This window comes from Cavia porcellus, unplaced genomic scaffold (assembly GCF_034190915.1).
Source record: "Cavia porcellus strain 051 isolate PalLab524CR breed Dunkin Hartley unplaced genomic scaffold, mCavPor4.1 scaffold_5, whole genome shotgun sequence".
NCBI lineage: Eukaryota > Metazoa > Chordata > Mammalia > Rodentia > Caviidae > Cavia > Cavia porcellus.
The window spans coordinates 34,340,230-34,360,117 of NW_026947488.1; the positions used below are offsets into that span (position 1 = coordinate 34,340,230).

The 19,888-nt window shown below is 39.9% G+C and overlaps 1 protein-coding gene and 1 long non-coding RNA gene across 3 annotated transcripts in view; one reads left to right on the forward strand and one right to left on the reverse strand.

Annotated features, from left to right (window-relative positions):
• Xrn2 (5'-3' exoribonuclease 2) overlaps positions 1-11,325 on the reverse strand; it is a 70,591-nt gene extending 59,266 nt beyond the window's left edge. For both annotated transcript variants that reach the window (XM_023560030.2, XM_003476457.4), the window contains exon 1: positions 11,136-11,325. In XM_023560030.2, coding sequence (XP_023415798.1) covers positions 11,136-11,210 — 75 coding nt within the window. In that variant the 5' untranslated portion in view covers positions 11,211-11,325. The remainder of the gene's footprint in view (positions 1-11,135) is intronic.
• Positions 11,198-16,917, forward strand: LOC134476036 (uncharacterized). Its single transcript, XR_010047464.1, has 2 exons — positions 11,198-11,365; positions 13,162-16,917. It is a non-coding gene; the product is annotated as an uncharacterized LOC134476036 (long non-coding RNA).
• Positions 16,918-19,888: the final 2,971 nt, after the last annotated feature.

The following is a 19,888-nucleotide window of genomic DNA, read 5'->3' on the forward strand; positions in this document are numbered from 1 at the left end:
GCCACAGCAGTGTGGAGGTCCACTGCTCTTTTCAAACGCTCTCTCGCCTCTCAAGGCCTTTATAACGAATCTCATTCCAGAAGGACTTCTTCCCTACTAACACTCAGTTCCTGAAATTTTCCTAAGTTTCCAGGGTTTAAGCAGATCAAATGTCACTCACTTCCCAACCCTTGTACATGCCTGCCAAGATATTAACTGCTCCTCTTCACTCCGCACTGGCTAAGAATTTTGCTCATTCTCTTGTAGCATTTTTATAGTTTTATAATTAATTTGTCATTCTAGCCCAACCATACTGTGAGTTCTTGGAAAGGTAAAAGGTATGTACTCACTTCTAAGGCACTGGATTATATTTTTATAAATGACAATACCCTTGTGATTTTTTTTCCAGGGCTGTGACAAAAAATTAAGAACATGAGATCCAATTTTTGTTATTAAAATTCACTTTAAAAATAACGGTTCCCCAAACACACAAAGCAATAACAAAAACACTGCAAACAATTTAAAGCCCATCATGTACATGCTGCATCATAGATGAACCTCAAAATATTATGCCAAGTGAAAGAAACCAGTCACAAGAAAAAATACACTATAAAATCACATTTATAGGAAAAGTCTAGAAGAGATAAATCTAAAGTACTTTGATGACTGCTTCAGGCTGAGAGTGAAGGAAGGGTAAGGGAGAAGAGAAGTGACTGCTGGAAGGTACAGTGGTACTCTGGGGAAGGATAAGAGCACTGTAACATTAGGTAACAGCTCGGTAATTACAGAGAAAAACACAGAACTGTACACTCCATAATTTCATGCTACTGGACATAAATTATCACCTCAATAAAGTGGGTTTTTTAAAGAATAAAAACCAAAGGTGAGCTTAATTGGGAACAGGGAGTCTGTTGAGAAGAAAATGATTTATTAACTGTGGTATATGGTATAAACTGTGGCATAACCAGCAGATAGCCAGACACCATGAGATGTGAGGAATGAGAAATGGATGGTCACAACTACACTGCTGAACCAGAAAGCCAACGGCAGAAGAACACAGTGGACAATACCTGTCAGCAGCCACAGAGCCAACAACACTGGATGCTGCTCAGAGGCAAATATGCAATGCAGCAAAGGACACAGAAAAGCAAAGGATGATGAATAGCATCAGAAGGGTTGTCTCTGAGATGGAGGAAGGGCACAGGACTGGGCTTCTGTTTGTTTTATAACTGGAGGGAAAGGATATGAAAAAAGATTTCAGGACAAAGAGGAAGCTGTTAGATGATGTTCTGTACATACGTGGTGGGAACCAAGCTAAGGGCCTTCCAGTAATGAGCTGGTAAGGGGCAAGGAAATCAGTTCCATCCTTGCGCGTCTATGGAAGAAGACACCTTGATGACCTCCAAGCTAAACTAAACTCTCTCTAGGCAACAGACTCTGTCTCTCTATCTAACCTATGTACCACTTGGTCTACGTCTCCATTTCTTCTCTATGCCAAGCAGCCACCACACTCAGGAAAATGAAGGCTCAGTCCTCCTGCTTCCCAAAGATCGAGGGAAAATATCTTCCACTCGGCTACATAATCTTAGGTGCAAATTCAATCCACATGTGCAGAATAAAAGCAACCACAAACAATATGTATACGAGTGGGTGTGACTATGTTAAATATAATTAATTCACAACAACATAACAACAAATAACATAACATAACAATAAGTCACTGCAGGCTAACCTCTCCCCTTGGCGCTGGCACAGCATCAGGCATATTAAATACCGAATACGGAGTATAGTTGCAGAATTTCTATCTCCATTACCTAGAAAAAAATTCAGTATGACAAAGGTGGTAAGGAAGGTCCTAGTGCTGAGAAAAGAGGTCCTGAAATTCCCACTAAGAAAACAGAACATATTTTCTCCCCAAGAGCTGGTAGACATTCAACACATCATATATATTTAGAGTTCCTTTGTTCCAGAGTCTGGTGCTAAATGAAGGAACTCCTTTCTTGAAAGCCTTGTCCAATGCAACACCAGTGGTTTTTTTCTGTTAGATTGAAGTGAAATCCTTAATCAAAGGGTAGTGAAACTAAAACCTACTCTGAACCCTAAAACCAATTTATTTCACATAATAACTTCTCATTATCTGTTGAGTTTCCCAGCTGACTGAGCACACACTATAGTCTTCCTGGTTTTTTTTCTAAACCTAGACCACGTGAAAGGCCTGGCCAAAAAATTTGTGAAACTATAGTGGAAAACTGGAAGCAGAAAATTCCATGGGTGAGAAATCACAAGACACCTGAAACGCTGGGGAAGCAGTGGACCCAGCACCAACACCATGGTAGAGCAGACACGGGTAGGAGGGGCAAAACCACTGCTTTCAGTAGCAGGTAAGCAGATACATCCTTGCTTAAACATACAAAGGTTTTAACAGCAACATCAGAAAAATCATAACTCACATCTAAGGTTCCAGGGTAACAAAACAGCCTACTGACGGAAGTCAGAAGCTGAACTGTTAGATTTCCACAAGCAGCTTGAAGTCATAGAAAATGAAAAGTCTGAGTGATATTTTTGGGGAGAAATGGCCAAAAGGCTAATAAAAATTTCCAACTGCAGTATTTGAGGCTTTAAAACTCAAACTATGACTGTTTATGTAAGTGTATGGTTTGGTCTGGCTGTGCTCCAGGCTTCCTGCATTCTAGCCAGCTGCTCCACTGCTGAGGTGCATCCTCAACTCTGGGCTATAAGTCTTGATGTTTCTGCCCAGTAAGATGCTTGAAACCTTGTAAACAATGAATGTTTCTTCGACTTGTGTGTTAGATCTTCATCTTTGAAGATATTCACCATGTTTTAGTGAACAAAAATATTTATTGAGAACACTGTACAGACAACACTGAGAATGGCACAAGCACTGATCTAAGGGCCTTGCCTCAGGACTTGCTCCATTCTTTCCTCACATCCACCCTCTGAAATCTGGCGTATTCCACTTTCATATGTTTAGAAGATTAGGTGGATTTTCAAATGTCATGCTTCTGCCAGGTTCAGAGGACAGCACTTGAACCCAGCAGACTGGCCTTTAAGTGGTACCTTTACCACTATGCTAGACTAACTGTCCTTCCATATGTTTAACATGTGTGCTGACGACCACAGCACATATGGAGCACCTAAAATATGAAACGTGGAATTTATCCTTGCTCTCCAGACTAAATAGTGTCAGAAAGATCAATTTCCAATATGAAAGGATTCACTCACTAGCTTCCCCGTGAAACTGGAGAAAAGTATTTTAAAAACAAAAACATTTAAAACTTTTGGCATAATTTAATTTTTCAAAATTAACTTATTTTTTTAAAAAACTATGAAAATAGTGGAAATCACTTCATTTACAAAAAAGCATGACAAAGTTAAAACCAAAGATGCTATCAAGAACAGTGAAAGCTGTAGAGAAAAGCAACTGGGAAGAGATTCATAACTAAGGAAGGACACAGCTGAAGAGCCCCTTAAATTCTGACCATATAAACCAGTTACCCAAGATGAGTCACAATTTAACAGGGTTGGCTTACACAGAAATTTACAGGCTTCGGAATTGTTGAAAGTAACAATGGACTCAATTGCTGGAGTTTGAGAGAAGAAGGAACCCCGCTGGTTCTCCCACTACACTTCCAGAGCTGCCCCAAATCACATCTCCCAAAAGACAAAAACAATTATAAAAGAAATACTACCAATTTAAGTCAATTTAGATGACATGGACAAATTATTAGAATTTAGATGAAATGGACAAAAACACAGAAGAAATAATCAGAACAAACCAATAAATGAAAAAAAGTGAGTCAGTAATTTAAAAAACTACTCAAGAGGAAAAGCCCAGGCCAGGTGGCTTTATTATAGACAGCTAAATTAGTTAAAAATATTACAGGCAGTCAGACAGGGGTAGGCTCTCAAAGGAGTCAATGCAGAAGATACATTATAACTGTAGATGGAAGCACATTTGTTAAAGGCCAGACTTCAGCACAAAGATGAAATGACAATACCTACACACTTTCCCTAGGGATAACAATGATTGATATTCTAAATAGGCATCAATCACCCGAGGGTGGGGGCTGGAAGAGTACCTGACCCACCCCTTCCAAGTGAGGTTCTAGTTTTTTCCATGCACATTTGCTATACAATTTGCTTCTCTACTGGATCAATATTATCTGAATGACTATATTTGTAATCTAATTAGTTGATCACAGTTTTGTCCCACCTTATACCCTCCTCATGATTTCCCATTAGATCAATACTACCTGAGCGACTATATCTGTAATCTTACTGTTTGATCATAATTTTGTCCCCCTTATATCCACCTCGAGATTTTGTTCTATAAAGCTTCCCCTAAGAAGTGGAGTCCTGGGTGACCCACTTTTCAGGTTCCCTTCTGTCTCTAAGAAGCTTTCTTTCCCTCACTAAATAGTTCCTGCATTTACCTCCATTGCTTCTAGAATTCACTCTTCAAAAGAGGGGTAAAGAGTAGTGAAGCCGTACGGGTCAACTAGCCACATACACAAGCATCAAGTCAGAACCCCTACCTCATAACATATGTAAAGCAGCATGTATCTGACTTTAAGAGCTGACAGTGGAAACTCTTAGATGAAAATACAGAAATCTTGGTGACCCTGAATTTAGCAACAGATTCTTAAGATATATCACCAGAAGCATAAAACAATAAAAAGAGGAGGAATACATAAGACTGAAGCTCATCAAAATTTGAAACTTTTATTTTTCAAAATACACCATCAATAAAGTAGTAAGACAACACACAGAACAGGAAAAACCTTGCAATTCATATATCTAAAATGGATGTTACAGCCATAATGCACAATACACATAGGCATCTTCTCCTTCCCTTGCCACCGTATTCTTGTTTTTGTTTTTGTTTTTGCTTTTGCTTTTGTTTTGACAGGACTTTGTTATGTTGTCCACGCTAGTTTAGAACTCCTGAACTTCTGGACTTACACAATCCTTCTGCTTCAGTCTTCCACAGATTGAGACAACCAATGACAGAACAACCTTATTTACAAAGAGGTAAAACAAAAAAACCCTGAAATCTAAACATATACTCCTAAAACAGATACAAATGAAAATAAGCACATGTAGCACAACAGCACAGTGGGATATCTATTTCATGCACCAGCTAAGAATAAATACATCAGACAGGAGTATGAGCAAGTACAAGATGGTTCCCTGGGTGCTCTCCAAGGTAGCTCATCACTTCCTTCCCAGCCTGCAGTTCTCAAAAATGACTGTAGAATGAGCTGCCTGAAACCTGCCCAGGCCTTGTCCCAGTCTCTAGAACCTTCATGTATTGCTGGTAGGAATGTTACAATGGCGTGGCCACTTTGGAAAATAGTTTGAAGTTCTTCAAATGTTTAAACATGGAGTTACCATGTAATGCCACTCTTAGATGTATAAATATGAAAAATGAAAACACGTCCACACTTAAAGAGTCCATAGTTTAAACAATGTATATCCAGAATACAAGTTACAGCACTCACTACCTATCAAAGAAGGACTATTTCAAATTAATAACCTGAGTATGAAAAGCAGGTAAACCAAATGTGAGCAAGGGGCCAGACTCTTCTGCCAAAACCTTTGTATCAGTCCTAATGAATGAATAGGTAAAGATGCGGGGTTTTTTATACAATAGAATAGTACTCAGCCATAAAGAAAAATAAACGAGCTATTTCTAGGAAAATGAATACACCTTGAGACCATACTGTTAAGTGAAATATATCAGCCACATTTGCATAAATATTAAATTGTCTCTCTGATGTGAAAACTGAAAGTTTAAGTATACAAAATATATAATAAATATTGTGAAATAGGAAGAAATTGCTTACAAGGGAAGGGGACCTAGGGAAGAGGGAGAGGGAAAGGAAAGAAGGGCAAAGAAAAAAATGTGAAAAGAAGGATAAAATGGAAACAAAGCTTCCCCAAATAAGGAGGGAAACAGGGATTGAAGGGAAAGTAAGGGAATAAGAAAAGGATTAATGAAGATACCTTATGTATCAGTACAAATTCCCTAGGATGAATGTGGTCATTATGTGTATCTAAATTGTAACAAACTATTAAATAAAAAAAAAAAAGCAGCTAAACCCACAGTGAACATAATAGAGAGATAATTAAAATAAGGTAAGAAATCAAAGAAGTAGAAACCAAACTACTCCTCCCCAAAAGCCACCACCAGGAGTGTGAAGACAACCAAGAAGCCAAACCATGCCTTCCAGTCGGCAGGCTGGAAGACAAAAAGAGCAACCACGCCCCCCCCCCCCCCCCAGTACACAATGGGAAGTCAGGCAGAGATGATAGCAACTCAAGTAAAAAAATAATGCTTGCTTTTAATTACTTGACTGACTTTGCAGGCCTAAAGTTGGTAGTTTGGTCATCTATTTGGAGGATAACAATATGCAATATAGCAAATGTAGGGGTTTCCTTCTGTCTTGTTTTTTAAATTCTATGTTTTGTTCCATTTTACTGTTTCTGTGCCTGGTAACTTGACCAACTATTTTGAAGATAACAAAATGCAAAATATGCAAAATAACAACCATCATTAAATTCCTATCATCTTGTTTTGAAAACCTATAGAGCTATTGTTGTTTTGTGGTTGCGGCTATTGTTTTGCTTTAGTTTATTTTGTTTGTTTTTGGTTTGTTTGTGTCTTGATTTTTCTAGGCTTTTTTTTCCTCTTTAAAAAAAGAATCAAAAAAGTAGGAAACAAAAATAAAGAAAAATCAATGAAATCAACAGCTTCAAGAGTTTAGGGCAGGCTGATAATGGAACAAATGAGAATAGACAAAATTACCAGTATCAAGAATGAGAGCCGACAGCATTACAGATTTTAGTAAAAGGACAAGTAAATACTAAGTACAATATTACATCAATAAGTCTAAGATAAAACAGACAAAATTCTCAAAATATACAAATTACAAAAGCTCATCCAAGAAGCAATAACTAATCTACATAGTTCAACATCCAAAGAAACTGAATTTATATTTAAAAATCTTCCTACAAAATTCCAGGTCCCGATACTTTCAGTGGTGATTTCTAAATGTTTAAAGAAGGGCTGGGAGTTTAGCTCAGTGACACAAGTGCCTGCCTGGCAAGCACGAGGTACCAAAAAATAAAAAATAAATATTTTTAAAAGTTACAATGTCAATTCTACACACACTCTTCCAGAAAACTGAAGAGGGCATCCACTGTAATTCCACTGGAGGCCAATACTACTTTAGCATCAAAACTACACAAAGATTACAAGAATACAACAAACGTATCTTTTGTGAACAAAGACATGAAACTTCTCAGAAAAACTTAAGTGCACTTGAGAGTTCCACCTATATACTCAACAATGCATAAAAATAATACAATACAACCAAATGGGGTTTACCTTGCCAAGAAATGCAAGGCAGGTTTAACTTTAAAAATTAATGTAATTCACCACATTGAAAGACTAAATATAAGAACTATAAGGTAAACTGTAACTACAAAACTTCTCTAAGAAAACCTAAGAAAAGAACTTAGTGAACTTGGCTTTGGCAAAGAGTTCTTAAATACAATACGAACAGCAGAAATGTGAAAAAAGTTAACACGGCATATAGTATCACAATTTAAATATTTAAGGCAGTGCTAAGATGTGAAAATGCAAACTACAGACTATGAGAAAATACAAAGGACACAGCAACCTAAAGAAGGCTACCCAGAATGCACAGTATAAATAAACTCTACAATCAGTAATAAGACAACCCAATTTAAAAATAGGCCAGGTATGGTGGCACATGCCTATAATCCCAGCACTCAAAGGGGTGAAGCAGGAGGTTCACCATGAGTTTGAGATCAGCCTGGGCTACAAAGTGAGATCAAAGCCAGCCTGAACTGCATAGTGAGACTCTATTTCAAAAGACCAAAAAAAACCTAGTCTGTACAGTCAAGATGATGAATGGAAGACAAATAAGCACCTAAACTCAGTAACATTTGCAGGTTTAAAACCACCATAAAATGACACTACAGTAGAATCTCTAAAACTTGAAACAAAATAAACCAAGTGTTGGCAAAGAAGCAAAGCAACCAGAGTTCTCAGACGGAGTGCATGTCAACAGAAAGGGCACAACCAATTTGGAAAAATAAGTAAGTTTCCTTTCTAAATAATCACATACCTACCACACAATCCAATTATTTCACCAGTAACTTTTTCCCCTAAAGAAACAGAAGCATACACTCACACAAAGACTTGCACACAGATGTCCACAGGTTTTTTGTAACAGCACAAAAGTTGAAATGATCCAAATGTTCATATATCAAGAAAATAAACAAAAGGTGTGCCCACAATACAGAATACTATTGAAAAATAAACTACTGATACTCATAACAAATAAATCTCAAAATAATAATGCTACATGCAAATAAGCCAGGTTGAAAAGGGTATATGATGTACAATGCACTTCACACAAAATTCTAGAAAATGAAAATTTATCATTAGGGTCAGAAAACAAACAGTAAGTAGTTAATAAAAGATGGAACAATTAAAAAGGGGCAGGATAAGTATTTTAGAGGTGACGCTTGCCTTTCCTGGCTTCAAGACACATTGCATTAAATTATATATTCTATATTTCACATTGCATCATGTGTACCTCAGTAAAGCTTCAAAAGAAGGGAAGAATTAGAAAGGGGTAAAGAGCTAGGGAATGAGAGAGGAAAAAAGAAAAAAAAATCAGTTAATCTAGAAAGACCAATATCCAAAATTTAGAAAGCAAGAAAAAAAAAGGTCAAGAAATAAAAATTATTCCCTAAAACTAGAACATAGTAGAGTTCAGATTTCTAATCAAAACAAATTTAAATTTAAAAATGAAACCTATACCTAGATACATAGTAATGAAAATAAATAAAACTCTGAAAGAAAAGCTGAACAACATAAAATGAAAGTGAAAGCATTAAAAATTTAAGATCAAGGCTTTCTTGGTTTCCATACTGCCCTAGCATTTACTATTAACAGTGATCTTAGGTGTGTCACTCCACTCTTCTATTTGTTTTCTGATCAGTAATAACAAGTAATAATAGTAGGGGCTGGGGATTTAGCTTAGCGGCATAAGCGCCTGCCTTGCAAGCAGGCAGTCGTGAGTTCGATCCTTGGTACCGATAAAAAGGAAAAAGACAAAAAAAAAAAACAACAAGTAATAATAGTCATGTGGGTGGTAGGAGTCTCTAACAAGTTAGCACCTGTAAAGTGCTTAGAATATAGTAAATGTTAAGTATTGGTTAAATAAGAAAACACAATTAACATTGGACTTGTCATCAACAATACTAAATAAATTAAAGAACAATATTTCGACGTTTTGAGGGAAAGTAACTTTGGGAATTGAACTCCATTAGTCTAGCTAGGAATCTTTCAAGTGTATTGAGATGTGTAATGGAGATATTTGAGGGCCTACAATGACAGAAAACTCACATCCCAAAAAGACATTTCTTATGAAGTCAACTGAGAATAAAAACCAAGGAAAGATTCAGTCAAGAAAGATGATGACCCACAAAACGGTACTTCCACTGAAAATTCGCATGGAGCAGCATTCCAGCATGCCCACACAACCACCAGGAGTGACAGCAGCCGGAATAAGGGCGACTCCAAAGAGGAGTCTCCAGGAAGAAAGCGAGCTTAACACAACGCCTGATAAAACTGCTTTTGTGGAGAAAAGTGAAAGTGGAAAAAGGAAAAGCAGCAGCTTACGAATCTGTATCACGGCAGACCAACACTATTTGATTTCGTAGCTTTTAGCAACAGACTTGTACAGTATGACCAAAGCCCCAACAATTCTGGATACTAATAATGACAAAGTACAGCAGGCAACAGTGAGGTGAAGGGTAAGGCCGGCAGGGGCAGAAAAGCTAACACCAGCATCAAAAGCCCGGCGAGTCAAACGGCCCTTTGTAAAATTGATAAAATTGGGGCTGGGGATTTAGCTCAGCGGCATAAGCGCCTGCCTTGTAAGCAGGTAGTCGTGAGTTCGATCCCTGGTACCGATAAAAAGGAAAAGGACAAAAAAAAATTGATAAAATTTTTAAAAAGCATTACTTAAAGTTACAAAATTAACCAATGGAAGAAATAAAAACGATGACTTACTGCCTGAAGATGAGGGAAGGCCTATTACAGCGAGAATTAGACCTAAAACTGATAAATCAAGTATAAGCACATTTAGAGACGGAGCCAAAATAGTTAAAAGTGGCGGTCTCTGGGGAGAAGAAACAGTTTGGGAAAGGGTGGACCAAAGAACTGCTGCTTTTTATTTGCTTAGCACTATGATAATGTAGTCTAATTTTACAAACAATCCAGCACTGCGCTTATTAGTAACTTCTTTCATGAGAGGACAAGACGTCACTCAAACAAGACTATCGACTTGAAATTCAAAATCAAGATCTTTGCCATCTAAGCAAAAGAAAACTTCACAGCAACAGGTAGATACTGACGTCAAAAACCGAGGACAGGAGGGGACGTGTGATGTCCCGAACTTTCCCAACTCAAATATTCTAAGAGCTCACCGTCGAACTCAGGGTGATGGAAATGATAAAACTCAAAAATGGCCAGAAGTCTTCCTACATTTTAGCAAACAGAAAGCATCTTCTTTTACTATCCCTGAAAATGTTAAACTGCCTAACATTCAGGACACAAAGAGGGCACTTATCAGATCTCCGTGAGGTCGCAGCCCTCTCCAACCTGCTGCTTTCTAATCAAAATCTGACAACAGCAACAAAAGGTCTTACTCCAATAATAAGCAACAGAAAAGCTCGCCGCACGGCACGGCTTTACAAGCGGAGGAAAAGCACATTGGGCACCGCAGACCCTACCAGGGCGGCTTCCCGGGCTCCAAGCCTTCAGCGAACCCTAGTGGGCGGTCCGGGCGAAACAAAGCGTGGGCGGGGCCTGCGGGGAAGCGCAACGCGGGACGGAGAGGGCTGCCCAGTCCTCTCCCCGCGGCCCCGCCCCGCCCACACGCCCCGGCCCGGGACCCCAGCCACATCCCCCCGGGGGGCGGGACGGCCGCAGCTCCGGCGCGGCTCCCCGCGGCCGGGCGTCGGAACCGACGCCGAGGCCTACACACGGTGAGCCAGGGTTCCAGCACGCCGATCGCCCAGCGCCTCCTCACCTTTTCTTCCACGCAGTTGACAATGATGGACGGGTACTTGCGGCTGAGCCAGCGGAAGAACGCCGGGACTCCCATAGCGGCAGAGGCAGCGGCCCGGCCGGCAAGCCGTGTAACCAGAGAGACCGGCAGGAGCAGCAGCCGCGGGCACCGGCACTTCCGCCCACGTGCGCGTCGCGGCCGGAAGTGACGAAACGCGCCGCCGCGGGGAATGCCGGAGTGGGCGCAGCCAGGTGAGGCGCGGCGGTTGGTGAACGCGGAGCCTGTGGGTGCTCCCGGCTGTGTTGCTCTCTGCGGTCGCGGGTCTCGAGATGCGAGCGGGCTCGTCTCCCACCGGGCTCCCACCTCCGGGTCGCCGCGCCCCGCGGACCTCGGCGGGGGGAGCTCCCCTTGCCCTTTGGGTCAGTTTTCCCTTTGGGAAAACGAAACTTATTTTACTTTTTTTTTTCCCACTTACCTCGACAATCAGATCGAACTGTCAGAGGCCCCGCGTTAGTTCCATTTCCCGATTTCTCACGGTTCGGTGCCACGGTGCGAACCAGGACTATGAGACGGAGCATTTGAAAGTGTCTTACAGTAACGACTGTTTGCGTAAATTAAAGCAATTACAGAATGTAGCCAGCAGTGAGCATCAAGTACAAACTTCTAGTTTCACTTAACGTGTATTTAAAAATTGCTAAATTTGTGTGTAATTTTATTGACGTCAGAATGTGCTAAGACATTGACCAAGAGATTCTAATACATTTGAGCCCACTGAGGCACCGTCGTCATCCCCTGGTAATGTGTACGGTAATGGATAGGAAAGTCAGCCTTGCAAGGGTTCTAAGTCCTTTGCTTTTTTCAGTATATGTTTCAGTTAAAGCAAAAATCATTAAATCTCCTGTCCTTGGACTAACATGATACTTTTATTCTTAGTTTCTGATGGCAATATATTATGGGGGAGGGGGGGTCAAGAAGAGGTGGCATTTATGACCATTTGCTGGGCCCAGGGAGACTCTTAGTCTCTCTCTCCTGAATCCCCTCTGGGCTTCACAAATCACACTCTATCCTAAAGGCTCATTTCAAGAGGTCTCTAGGAAAGTGCTTCTCCTGTGCTACCAGGCAGCAATATTCATTGCTCCCTCTGTGGCCTGATGACGCAAGTGCCTGTGTGTGTGTGTGTGTGTGTGTGTGTGTGTGTGTGTGTGACACCGGAAATTGAACTCAAGTCCTCAAGCTTACATAAATTAATGCAAACTCATCTTTATTGTGCCACTTAACTACATCCCAGCCCCCCCTTTTATTTTTCAAAAAAATGTTAAGACAGTCCTGCCAAATGGAGAATATAGAGGTGTGATTACCTCATAGTTTACTTAAGGATAGTTAAAACCTTCCAGAATATTTTATCTGTGTTGAAATTTCACATTTTACCTGGAAATGGCCTTGTTCCTCAAGTACTTGGTTTCCTTAGGAGGTACAGTCTTTTTATAGGAACACACATTATAATTGATACAAACATAAGCTGCTGACCAAGATGAACCATTCAGGTTTGTGCCCAGAATTAGTGATCTTTGAACCATGAAGAATATAAGACAGCCCCTCCCATATAGTCAACATGCTATATAAGATAAGAATCAGAACTTCTTGCTAGTCTACAATGAGAGAAACAGGTTCAAGTCCCTTGTCTTAGTAGACTTTAAATTCCTGTTCAAACCTTCCCGTCCTACAGTTTCGTTGGTAATCTTGTCCTCTGAGTCAGTGAACCAAACAAATCTTTTGCGCTATACTTAAGCAGGAATAGTCTAAGTTCCTATTCCTTGCAAAGGAAAGAGTAAAGAAACAGGCAACAAAATTTGAGATGTGCACAGCTAACTTGCCTACATGCTGAAAGTGCTTTGCATAAAAGAAGTACAAAACCTGGAAGTTTTGGAACTCTGAGAAAAGGAGAGTGGAAGGTAGAGATGAATGTCTGAAAGGTAGTAGGAGGATGTAGACTAAGCTGAATGTATCCTGTCAGATTCAGGCTTAGTGTGGGCTTTTCTTCTTGTAGAAATCAAAGAACGAGTCTCAGATTGGGATTACCTTGAACCATAGCACAGGACTGGGAAACAGCAGAGATGAAGAAGATGAGAATTTGAGTGTAAGAAATGAACATCAGTAATGAACTAGACCTTGGACTTCTGTAGGCTGAGAATCCAGCTGACATCTGGATTACATTAATGTGAAGATAATATGAAAAATATGTATATACAAAATCAGAATATTCATAGACATTCATAAATTCATTTTAAGCCCATTAACATGATAATTATTGTAGAATTGATTTTGTCTATTTTTGGTTTTGGATTATCAGTTGCTTTTTTCCCTCTTGATCCTTACAAAGTTCATTGTGACTATTTCGATGCACTTAAAATAATAGTGACATTAATTTCATGTGCCTACTTTACTGGACCAGTGTGTTCAGATATTCAGTTAAAAATTATTCTGGGTGTTTTTAGAAAGTCATTTTTGGATGAGATTGACATTTTTATCAGTAGAGAAAAACAGATTGCTTTCCATAATGCAAGTGGTCCTCTTCCAATCAGTGGAAGGTCTCAGTAGAACAAAAAGACCAGCCCTCAAAAGAGAGAGAATTCTCTGGGCTATGTATTGCCCCTAGGCACCTCCACTATTAGTTGTTGTGAGTCTTGAACTTGTCATCCAGCACTGCAGATTTGGATTTGCTGGCCCTCGAAGTCATTGTACCAGATCATCATCCTCTGAAGACAGACAGATACCTATAGAGTCTTACTCTGAAGAGTCCTAATACAGTAGTTTTGTTTACATGTGAATTTGTTTTGTGCATTTTGCTGTTTCATATCAGATAAACCTGTGAATAACTCACAACACTAGATTAAAATCGAATGGAGATTTTTAGTTTTCTTTTTAATGCAAATTTTAAAAATATAGGATTTAGAAACTAAAATACTTTGCTGGTAAAAATATGCTAAATCAAGATTTATGAAGTTATGCAAAGAAGGTTAAGGCTATTTTTACAGGGATAAATGCAGGAATCAATGAAAAACAAATCCCAAAGAGAGCCACATACTCACATTTGTATTGAACACTTAAAAATCAATAGGTGTAGGGGCTGGGGATTTAGCTCAGCGGCATAAGCGCCTGCCTTGCAAGCAGGCAGTTGTGAGTTCGATCCCTGGTACCAATAAAAAGGAAAAAGAAAAAAAAAAAAATAGGTGTTACAGTATAGAGAATTGGAGAAGGGACATTTAAAAAAATAATTGTTTGATTTGATTTTATTATGTGTGATGGTATGAACAGCTATTTTGAAGAAAACAAGACCTTATGACAGCCATTGCTGATTTAATATCATCTTGCTTTGAAGTCCTACCATGCTTTTGTTCTTCTGTTTCCATTAGTTCTATCATGTTGTATCTTACTGGATTTTAACATATGTGATAGTATAAACAAATTTTTATGGAAAAAGAGATAATGTAGTAGCCATTGTTCATTTTCTGTTATTTGATTCTGAATGCCCTGTAATACTTTCATTCTCTTGAATGGTTTTATACTATTTTATGTTCGATACTATTGTATGTGAAGGTATGCTCAACTATTTCAAAGAAAGAGACATTATGGTAGCTATTAGGTTGTCTTGTGGTGAAGTACTGTGTTGCTTACATTGTTCTGATCTGCTTTGTTCTGTCCTTTTTTGTCTTAATCCCTTTAAAATAAAAAAATTAAAAATAATAATTGTGCTAGAATAATTTCTTATCTAAATGGAAAAAAATGAAAGTGTGTATCATCTCTAAAACTTTTAGAAAAACAAAAACACAAGTTGAATCATAGTCCTCCTTATGAAAGGCAGAATTATAAAGCTGTTGAACATAATCTAGGATTATAGCTTTAGAAGCTGTGGATGAGAAAGATGTGACAAGCTCTGGCCATAAAGAGGCTGATAAAATGTTACACTATCATTAAAAGCTCTAGCTCACAAAACATGATAAAGACAATAAAAAGACCAACAGCAGAGTTATAAATAATATTTGCAACACACACCGAGAGAATTTAAACACAAAATAATTAAGTAACTCTTAGAACAGAAAAGCCAACAGAAAAATAGACTAGTCTTTATAATGTGATAAATCCTTAGCCAAAGAGAAAATCCAGATGACCAATACATGAAAAGGTGTTCAAACTCCGAGGAAATACAGCAATTGCAAATTAAAGCCACACATCTAGCAAACCAGCAAAAGTTAGAAAGACTACTATACCAAGTGTGGGTGAAGAGACGAAGCAACAAGAACTTTCATTCTGCTGTTGCTAGAAGTACAAACTGATGACCTGTCTTAGAAACATTTGATGTCATCTAAGATTAAGGAGATGCTCTTCTACATGGCGTTCTATGCTTTTTATGTCTAGAGAAGCCACATCTTGATTGCCACGGTCCACTTGAGAGGTTTGGGGCAGTTTAATTGACCAATGCCTTAGTTTCCCAAACACCATGGGTGGCTGGAAACTTTGTAAGATCAAATCTATCTTCTTCCTCCCTTCCTTGTATTTCCTGCTTCTCCCCACTATGCACTGTGTACACTGTTAGTGCTCCATTTGCCTTGTCATCAATTGACACTCTCATCCTCTCTTCTCCTCTCCCAGCACGAGCTCAAGCTGCCTTTCACCCACTCCTCTTCCATGTGGCTTCAGCTATCCTGCATGTGGTGTTACACTTCATACTAGCTCAGCTGCAGTCTGTGAACATTCTCTCCCGTCATGTTCCTTTCATGGGTCAGGATGAGATGGGTTTTGCTGCAGTAGCAAGTGATGCCCTTGGTTCTGTCAGCTCAACACGTGACCACTGTAGTCACTGCCAGAGGGAAGATAGGAATGTGATCATTATGTGTATCTAAAATATACCAATAAAACTAATTTAAACCAAAAGGAAGACAGGGCAAGAAGGCTATACTCTGTGGTTTCAAGGGCGAGGCATGGTGGTGAATTTCAGTGCTTTCACTCATGTATGCCTGGCCCAGCCCTGTCACATCGCCCTTGCCCAGTTGCAGAGAGACTGGGAAACCATCTTCCTGGTGCCCAAGGACAGAAAAAGAATGTAAGCTTGGCAGGCACATGGCATTGCCTCTGGCACCCTCATTTAGCTGCCAATCACACTATTAAATAGCCATTCAAGAGCCAGTCTCTGCTGTGTATCTTGGGCATCACAAGAAAAAGCCATTGCCCTTAAAGTAGTGAGGCCAAGATACAAACCACCAAACGTGAAGTATCAAGACTTACATAATGGTTTGACGAATAATAAGCTACCCGCAACGGCATAGAATGACACCGAGGCTTGGGATATTAAGTTTTGGTTGGTAATGAGGCGTGGAGGAATCGTTAAATTCCTTGAAGCAGAGATGTGACTTTTGTGTTAGGTGGGTGTCCAGGAGACTCAATAAATACTTTCATTGAATTCTTGGAGTGGTCATTCTCAAAGTGTATCCCAGAGATTCAGGGATCTGCGAGACCGAACCTGTTTTTGTCATGTCGGGCTGTTTACTGTTTTCTGTCCAAAGGTGGGGAGAGGCTCTGGCTGAGCAGCCTTGCAGCAGTGGTGACAGAAGGAGCTGGACAGTCTACTCAGGGTGGAAAGGAGATCCAAAGTTACAACAGCACCTTTAGCTAACAAGCCTTTTTTTATGGGAAAGCACTGTTACTTTATTACAGTGTTTGTGATGTTACCATGTATTTTTTATTGTTCTTTTGAAGATTTTTGTCTTTATTGTAAGTGATTCAATAAATTAGTTTTTAAACATTCTCTCAGGCTTGATTTCTTTTTATTTATTTTAAAGAACAAGACAGAACAAAGCCAGTTGAGACAATGCAGTGAAATTGGTACAGAACTTCACAGCAGGATACCAGGATAACACTAATAGTACCATAGTATATCTCATTATCTTCACAATTGTCGTCCATTCAATCAGGTATAACGAAATGAAACCAAAAACAGAACATTACAAAACAATAGAGAATACTGAATAGAGCAAAACAATCATAACAAAACAAAAGTGAAAACAACATTTGCCTTCAAACAGAAGACTGAAGGAAATCCCCCCTATTTGCTGTATTGTATACGGTCATCCTCCCAAGAGATGCTCTGCCCCCAGTTGCTGACAGAGTGGTGGGGAGGGATGGGGCGTTTGATTCTCAGCCCATATGCTGGTAGGCTCATGGGAGCCGCTGACTGGTTCTCCTCCTGGGTCGCATGGGGGCACTTTACCAAGAAGGCGGGTGAATTCCTTTCTTGGTCAGCTGCCTAAGTTCCACCATGGCCGGATCTTGGGAGCCACTCTCAGGCTTGATTTCTAACACAGCAAATATCAATAGACCCAATCCACTTAAGCTCCTTGGGCTTCTCAGTAATTTTTGAGTCCTGAGACCAAAAATTTTGAGAAGTTGTGTTTTAGAACATGAAACTGAAGATGGGAGTTCCTGGAACTCATTCAAAGCAACCCTTTCAAATTCCTATGATGTTTATATCTCCAGACCTGAACCAGTGTGCAGCCTGTGTGTTCATAGGCAGTCCTTCCTGGTGGAGCTCTACAGGGCAGCTCAAAACAAGGAGGCACAAAAGTGTAACACAAATGGAACTAATGTGGAGGATGTATTGTTAAGGCCTGTGTGCCTATGCCCATCTCAGTCTCTGTAGCTGCCCACGCTAAATTCTCTAATTCTGAGAATCTTTTTTCTCTTCCTTGCATCCCTCGGGTGTTCTGGGGAATGGTGCTGTAGACATGTTGTGAAATGATGCTACTACGTATATAGAAAAGTGTGCACACTGCTAGGGAGCCAACTTTATGCAGATGTCACTAGGTTTCCAGAAACAGGACAAGATGAAAACCACAGGTCTAAATTCATCCTTGTTATTACTTGGATTTAGTTGACAAATTCAATGCTCTAATATATAACCCCAAACAAGGAGAGCCTACTAGAACATGATTTGCTTGTAAAAAAAAAAAAAAAAGGTGTAAGATGATGTAGATCCCGCTCTATGAAAGGATCCTACTACATTTCATTCCCTAATACGACGTTTGAGAAAATCCTGGCAGATTTCCATTTCAGGCCTCAGGTTGTATTGTCTCCTAAAGGAAAAGACAGGAATTGACAGAAGCCTTATGTGTTGAAGAGTTGAACAGTTGTAATTCCCTCTGGGGTATAAACAGAAACAGCTGGACAGAAAAGGCCTCATTTAAAGGATAATAAAGTGTAAAGCGCTCACAAGTGTTGAAGGTAAAGACCTCAACCTTACGAGCTGATAAGCAGGCCCAGACTTTTATTCGTAGTGACATGAGTGACATTTATCTGCCTCTCACTGGAACATCTAATCCACTTGTCAAGGTGTGTCTCACACGGGGACCTGATTTCTGGTCAGAGCTGGCAGGCTTCAAATACAAATGTGACTGCCCTGGCTGAAATTCCTGATTGGGAAAAAAAGTCACTGGGGGATGAAATAATCAGGGAACCATATCAGCTCCATTTCACTGAGCCTCGGAGAATACATTGCCCAAAGAGGGTGTTGGCTTTGAGATAGAGACTGGTCTGTCAATTCAAGTTGGACTGGAATGAATTGCCGAGGTGTTCTCACTCCTTTTATTCCCTCTGTAGGATCATTTTAGAACTGTAGAGGTCTCTTCCTTACCCCGAATTTTTGACCCAGTTGGGTTTCAGGAAAGGCCAGCTCGGACTAGGGCCACCCTGACAGCAAGGAATGGCAGAGGCCCCAGGGTCAGACACACCAGAGATGAAGAGCATAGGAACACTTGGGTAAGTAGCAATAAGCAGTTTGAATAGTAGAGGAAAGAAAAATAAAGCCATAACTATTTACAAATGAATTAGGCAGGTGTTACCATAAAAGTTCAAAGAAGGCAAAGAAGAAAGTGTGGGTAGGGAGGCAAGAATTCATGGTGGAAGTGGGACTTAAAATAGTTCCCGATGGAAAAGATTAACGAGGCCTTCACCAAACCATGTGGTGTTGGTTCCTTTCTCCCCTCCCTCTCCTCCTTCCATCCTTCCCTTCCCTTCCCTCTCCTCTGCTTCTGGGCCATATTCTCTCTTGGCCACCAAATTCATCTCCCCACATCATGGACCTGTCCCTCAGCCTCGTCCTAGATCACAAGCACCTCGGGAGAGACTTATTTTCTTCTCTCTTGTGCCGAATTGGGTCCAGATAAAATTGGTTTTGTTTTCATGCAGAACTGGGGATGAATCTGGGGCACCCTACCACTGAGCTACATCCCCAGCCCCTTTGAGTTTTTGAGACAGAGTCTCACTTAGTTGCCCAGGCAGTCTTCAAACTTGCAGTCCTTTTGTCTCAGCCTCTCAAGTAGCTGAGATTACAGGTGCCAAGCTCTAGGTTGTTTTTTTTTTTTAAATTAACTTTATTGAGGCTTAACTTGCACATATTAAAATGCATCAGTTTAAACCTGTGGTTCAATGGGTTTTGAAAAGCATGTATATTGAAACTCACCCCTATGCTCAAGACAGAATGGTTTGATCACCACAATGTCTTTTGTGCTTTTCTGTAGAGTCCCTCCCTGTCCCTGGCGTTAAGCAATCATTGGCCAGGTTTTGGTCTCTGTAGATTAAAAGTCTTTTCCCTACACTTTTGTACCAATGAAATCCTAACATTTCATAGTCCTTGGTCTGCCTTCTTTCACTCAAAACAGTGTTCTCAAAAAGGTCCATGTTGTGTAGATCATTTGTTGATTTGTTTGTTTTTTCAGTACTGA